This window comes from Calliphora vicina, chromosome 5 (assembly GCF_958450345.1).
Source record: "Calliphora vicina chromosome 5, idCalVici1.1, whole genome shotgun sequence".
In the NCBI taxonomy this organism is placed as follows: Eukaryota; Metazoa; Arthropoda; class Insecta; order Diptera; family Calliphoridae; genus Calliphora; species Calliphora vicina.
This window is the reverse complement of record NC_088784.1, coordinates 111,825,910-111,832,800: the sequence shown is the minus strand read 5'-3', so window position 1 is coordinate 111,832,800 and position 6,891 is coordinate 111,825,910. Positions and strand designations below refer to the sequence as shown.

The 6,891-nt window shown below is 31.1% G+C and overlaps 1 protein-coding gene across 1 annotated transcript; it reads left to right on the top strand.

The window, feature by feature from the left end:
* The first annotated feature begins 373 nt into the window (after window positions 1–373).
* blow (blown fuse) lies at window positions 374–6,228 on the top strand. The gene is made up of 3 exons (XM_065512608.1): window positions 374–577; window positions 3,875–4,216; window positions 4,328–6,228. The coding sequence occupies exons 1-3, from the start codon at window positions 520–522 to the stop codon at window positions 6,109–6,111; spliced, it is 2,184 nt and encodes a 727-aa protein (XP_065368680.1). The 5' UTR covers window positions 374–519; the 3' UTR covers window positions 6,112–6,228.
* The last annotated feature ends 663 nt before the right edge of the window (window positions 6,229–6,891 follow it).

Here is a 6,891-nt window from a genome sequence, read left to right as displayed (position 1 = left end):
TTCAGATCCCAAAACAAGTGGCGCTGCAGGAGACCAATAAAATAAAACAAACATGAAATGAAATCTGAAAACTTACATATGTATTTACATTGATGGCTGTTGGTCTGTTAGTCAATATCTATCTTCCTGTCATGCGACAAATAAAATAAATCGTAAAGAAAATTAATGAAATTTATAACAAATAACTAAGTTACGAGTTAAATACATATAATGAATGCCGTTAATAGCAAAATAATATTTGTTTTCAAATTTAAATAAACGTGTGAAAATACATTAACATTAAGGTACATTTTGTGCAAGTGTATAAAAATATAAAATACCTACCATTTTTTTTGTTGAATTTATTTTCAAATCTGATTAAATATTTCAACTAAATGTAGTTTATTTAACATCTTAACGTTAATTATAGGTGATATACCATAAACAAGTAGAAAAAAAGTAATAATAATAATACCTAATACATAATATAAAACAATAATAATAAATAATAAACCTAGTACATATTTGAAATTAACCACAATGGATTTGGATATAATACAATCGACCAAAGAAGGTGAAATCACGCAATTTTTATGCGGTAAGTCTGATATTTAATCGTCTTTATAAAAATGTATACGTACCAAAAAAACATTTACATACGAAGTTAAATGTGTGTACATTTGGGGGTGGGGGGTTTATAATTGAATTTTTGGGGCACATAGTGCCAAGCAATAGACAATGATGTTTTAATCTGAATTCCATAAAATCTCATATATTATTTTTGGATTTTATTTTACTCCCAAAAATGAATTTTAGTTTTTATTTGGATGTATGTAGCTAGATTTTTTATTACTCACTACATATGTTCATATCTATGTACATACATACATTATTTAATTAATTATGATGAGAAAACGTTAAAAAAATAAAACAATAAAATGACGTTATTCTTAATTAAAATGAGATCATTTACTAGTAGAGAGACATAAAGTGTATGAAATTTCATAAATTTTTACAAGATATATTTGTGTATGTTACATTAGACTGGCCCAAGAAAAAAAGTCTCTGTGAAATGAATATTGGATAATTTCGAAAATTATTTCCTCTTATCTACCGTTACTCCAAAAATGCCCTTTCAGCTCAACTACAGTGGCCTCTAAAATACCGTTACTGAAATAATTGAAAAATTTTATTCTATAATTAAGTAAGTATATTGAATGCTATAGACATAGATAATTATACATATGAATTTAATATCATGTATTTTGTAGTTGCAAAAGTTAGGTTTTTGAGAAGTACGTATCGTCTCTATGTAACCCTATGGCTACAGAAGTTAAATTCAATATAAAGGTCTGCGATTTTCATGAAAGTCAGTAACCCAAAATCAATTTTGACTAATTACTTTTTCGAACCTGATGATTTGCAACAAAAGGGCACAGATTTGATGAGGCATATTTTGATTTAAGTGTATATCGTCACCTAAAATGCACAATAACCTAAAAACAAAAATACCAAAAGCGAATATTTGATAGATAAACATGAATAATGGTGTTTTCTTTTCTGACACAAAATGTTGCCTATATATTTAGTACCATTTATTAAATGTTACCCATACCCTCATAATGTGTTGCATTTTTAACGATCACAATAGAACAAAAATCATTTCCATTTATGCAATTTTCTTTTAAGTAGCTTCGAAATATTATAAAACTTTACTTTTTGCTTACATACAAAGTGGTGCATTTCTAACCCTTTGATAAAATTGAGGGTGAGACATGTAGCATATATTCAGGGTTTTAGGGTAACATTATTAGAAAAGAACACGATAAAACTACATTTTTTTCAGAAAAGAACGCAAAGAAGGTAAATGGCAGAATAAATGCATCATTTATGCCAGAAAAGAAAACACAATAAGTTAAGAAATAATAAAAAAAAGAAATATATTAATTTGGAAATGTGTTTGTCGTTCTGGGAGAAATTATGTTTATATTATATACATATTTTTCAATGGTTTTTGGAACATCACTTTAAACATTTTTGAAATGATGTTACGTTATTTTGCATTTTAGGTGACGATATATATAATATAGAAAGGTCGTATCTCGTTTTTTTTCAAAATCGGTTTTTTTTACATATTCTGGTAGACAAAACTCAAATAGACCTCCCTTAAAAAATTCAGTTTCCTATGTTGACAAATAACAGATTTACAGTAATTATAAAAAAGCCCTAACTTATTTAAAAAATCGTTTGATAGATAAACCCCTAACTCATTTAAAGTCGAATGCATATTTTTTGGTTTATATTAAAACAAAGAACTCTTTTAAATATATTTTTTGATATACATATTAGAAATTTTTAGTTGTTTTTTTTCAATTTCACTTTCTGCTATTATTGAGTTTTTTCCTTCTCCTGTAAAGTAACTAAAAGTTGAGATACGACCTTTCTATATTAAGCCATCGATATGTACATAATTTGCTTATTTAAATTTAATAAAAACTATTTTCATAAAAAATTATTTCAAAATTCATTTTGAAGTTTTCAAAAGTGATATATGTAAATCGAACGATTTGAAAAGATGATCAGAATTTCGGTCGATTTCAAGAAAAGTTGAATGATAAAATCTGACTAACGGTTCTATAGTTATTAAATTATTAAAATATATGAACTTTGAACCTATAAAATTTCTTATGTTACGCAGCCACGACATTTGTTGTCGGCCCATTCCTCGTCTGACCTCTAATATCAGTTGCAATAACTCGTATAATATGACCAAAGTAGGTAGTTTTCCTTCGTTCGTAGTTCACGTTCACATCCCATTCTTCTTAAAACTTCATAGTTAGACAATCTATCTTCCCACGATATTTTCAGTAGTCTTCGGAAGCACCACATTTCAAACGCTTTCATATTCTGTTCATAGTGTTGATTTTTAAAGTCCATGTTACTACACTATGAAGCGTAGCCGGAGGGCAATGTTGATCTCTCGGCTTGAAAGAATGTTACTATATTTAACGTAAGTTTTTCTTGCCATTTCTATGCGTCAGAATCCCAATCCTCATAGAGCACACATCCGATATAGACAAATCGCGTGAAAATCTCAGACCTGGTAATATTTTGCATTTGGTTTTTGTTATCACTGAGATATCCGTTATGATCGTTACCTATATGTAACTGTTAGGTAACCTAGGTTTTAGTTCTAACCGATGATTGGCTAGACGGTTTTTGGAAGATTTATTCGAATTGTGTGATCAAATACAGGATATATTCAAGATTAACTTTTTATATTCAAAATCATTCCCTCCCATAAGGAGTATAGATTTAAAAAGTATACGTACGAAAGTAGAAACTAAGATAACGGTAATAGAATTTTAGAGATATCGATATTTTAAAGCTAACGGCACGAGTAAAACTTTAGAAGTAACGGTAGGCCACCTTTAAAAAATTTATCCGAAAGTTTTCGCTGGATGTAACTTTAGTATTTGTCTATAGATGAAACCATTTAGGTTAAAAAGTAATCTGTGGTAAAATTTTAAATAAAATATACATATTTTCGGACATAGACAACAACTAGATAGATAACTGACAGCCAAAAACCTAAGTCTGTTGTCAAAAACCTAATTCATGAGAATGTATTGCATGTACATTAGGGTGGGTCGATTTTTTTTCACGAAAAATCGTATAGCAGAAATGCATTCTATGGAAAATTCTAAAAAATTTCCCCAAGAAACCATAGGTCTAAAATCAAATTCCTAATTAAGATATGTCTGAATATTGTAACAATTGTTTTCCTGTAACAAAAAACCGCTATATCCGGTATAACAATTTTATTACACCTATGTTTTAAAACCCAAAAAATATCTTCAAATGGCATTTAGGAATTTTTAATTGTTTCTTTCAGATGTTCGAGATTATTTCAAAGCTTCATTAGCAACATCGGAATATGAAAATACATCAAATATGTTCTATTTGACTGCTTCAGAGTCCACGGAACAGCTTTTGAATCGTTGCGAATGCCTATTGAATCGGCTAAGTAACAAAAATCATAAATTACCCATTAATACGAATGCAAGCGGTCATAACAGTACATTTTCGCCATTGCAAAGCACACGAATGGAAAGTCAGCAATGGCAATGCAATCGAGATAAGGACAATGACGCAAAGCAAAATCAGAGTTCAACAGAAGAGGAGGTTTCATATCTGGATATGTCTGCCTCTCATAATAAGAACAATGGCAAAAGTAGTAAGTTTTTTTTTTAATTAAATTAAATACTTATGTATGTACAATGATTTTACATAGATAATTAAAACCAGTCATCATATTAATAATGTATGTTTAATTTGCTACTTGTAGAATCTCCAGTGGGAAAAATGTTAGACTTTAACAGTTCAGGAGATAGTGATAAAACGTTTCGATGTTCTACATTTGAAGTAAGACAGAATAAAAGCTTTTTACATCGTATACACGATACCATGACAACAACTACCGACGATGATACTGACGCGGATGATGATAATGAGGAGAACGAGAATCGTGGTGATAAAGTGAATCATTTTGAAGATGATCCACAAATCTATGATATCTGTCAGGTAACAACTCAGGGATCGGATGGTGAGGAAGATGAAATTGGACTGGTGGAGACGCAAACAGCAATAACACCAGATTCTCATTTTTCACTACCCAATATCGATTGTCCTTACATGGATTTGCCGGCTGGTCATTTGTCAATAAAAAAATCAACGAAATACGGTCAATTGCTGAGAATTGAGAAAAGACTGTTTTTTGATCAAACCAAAAAGTGTTATTGCGGCATTTTGAACGATTGGCTGCTTTGCTATGCCGATGGGCCCACTTCGAATAGACCGACAATCAGTTTGTATTTAAAAATACCAAGTATCGAAATAGAACATTTTGGCGAAGGAAAACGGCGAGATGTTTGCTTTCAAATTACGACTTGTGATCCGAACAAAAGATTTGTATTTCAAGCTATAAATGAAATAGACGCCAAAGAATGGATACATGCCGTAGAAGCAGCTATTAGAAGTGATATTGTTGGTATAGAAGTAAGAAATTCATCTACGCGTAAACTCCCCACACCACCTGTAATGAAAAAATTAACATTTATGAATTCTTTTCAAAGGGGCAATGAAATGTCATCTATTACAACATCTAATGATTGCATATATGAGGAACCATCACCCAATCATCACTATGCAACAAGTGCTAGTTCGGAGAAACTACCAGAGTTGCCTCAAAAGCAAAATAATTCTTTAGCATTGGCTAATCAGTTCGAATACGATGTCCCCAAGTGTCCACCGCAGCCTTTAAAATATAATTCGGGCAACGACGTACTGTTAATAAATCCGTATGAAAATAAAGGAACGAACTCGCCCGAAAAAACACTGCCTGCAACTAATTGTCTGCCGTCATCACCTCCACCCTCCACACAAAAGATTTCTTTAAAAATGGAGGAGAATCTAGATTTTCAAGCCAAAGTCAAGGATGTCCACAGCAAATTAACTAGTCAATTATCGGGGGGTCCAAATGTTAAGAAACCCCTTAAGAAATCAGTATTGTCGTCACCCCAAAGTGATGCAGAATCTCTGGCTACTCCAAGCATAATAGTATCATGTCCCACATCTCCGATGCCAGCAGCAACAGAATTGAAGAAACAGAAGAAAACAACAACAATAACAACACCTCCAAACAGTCCACAAAAAATGCCGAACGAAAAGTCGTCATTTGCCAAAAACTGGTTCCTAAATAGGCTAAATAAAACCACCTCCTCAACAAGATCCAATTCATCATCTCCCTCAAATTCTCCCTCGAAATGTAAACAGAGTGAAAAGGAAAATCTTCTCAACTCATCATCCGACGTCTGCGATGGCTACGACCTGCAAGTTTCCAGCATGAACAGTAATCCTGTATCGCCTATATTAAAGTCTTCCTCTCCAACATGTGGCAAAAGTAAAGTAAATATGATCATCAATCAGTTAGAGGCAAGTGGTCATTTGGCTTCAATGTTTACCGTAGATGCTGTTGCCTCATTTAGTTCCTTTTGTGACAACGATTGCAATAATTATGAACCTATTATGACCGTTTCGACGCCGCCCTCCAATCAACTGAAAAAAGTTTAGTTTCCACATAAATTTAAGAACCCAGTAGTTGTAAGTAATAGTTGTTCAATGTACAAATACTATTTTTTAGTAATTGTTTTCAAAATAAAATTGCATACAGTAATTCTTTAAAATATATGAATATTGCAGTCTTTTTGTTTTTACTGATGTTGTAGGTACGATATATATTTTCAACTTAGTTAGAAGTGACATGGTAATAACTTACAAAAAAAAATATCTGCTATTAAATTCGAGAAAATCGGCTGTGATAAGTCATTAACATAGACAATATGGATATCTAATGATAGACAATTTAAAGACCTGTCTTTCCAAAGACGTGAAAAAATACATTTTTAACAAAAAAAATTATTTTTAACAAATCCGCTATAGTCATGGTTCGGTCGGTATTAAAATTCGGGAAAATTGGCTACATCGATTTTGTATCTATGTATATGTGCATTACTAAGTCAATAACATAGACAATATAATGATAGATATTTCAAAGACCTTTGCAACGGCGTATATAAGGCAATAGTAAGTCGGGCATACAATGGGTTAAAAGTCGGGAATTTTTTTCCATCAAAAAATGTGTTTGTCATAAAATTTTTTCACTAATAAACTTGAAAATTAAATTTTTTTCTTAAAATTAAAAACAAAAACATTTCCATAAAATTAGAAGAAAAAAATTAGAAAATTTGTATTTTAAAGTATAATTTTAAAGGGTATATACGATTCGGCACATCCCAATAGCTCTCTTACTTGTTGTTAAGTGTTTATGTTACAATACAATTATAAATACTG

What these genes read in the sequence shown, in the direction of transcription:
- blow (XM_065512608.1), top strand. Translation starts at nt 520, where the DNA reads ATGGATTTGGATATAATACAATCGACCAAAGAAGGTGAAATCACGCAA. An exon ending in AATCACGCAATTTTTATGCG is followed by an intron (nt 578 to 3,874) that starts GTAAGTCTGATA and finishes TGTTTCTTTCAG; the next exon opens with ATGTTCGAGATTATTTCAAA. An exon ending in TAAGAACAATGGCAAAAGTA is followed by an intron (nt 4,217 to 4,327) that starts GTAAGTTTTTTT and finishes TGCTACTTGTAG; the next exon opens with AATCTCCAGTGGGAAAAATG.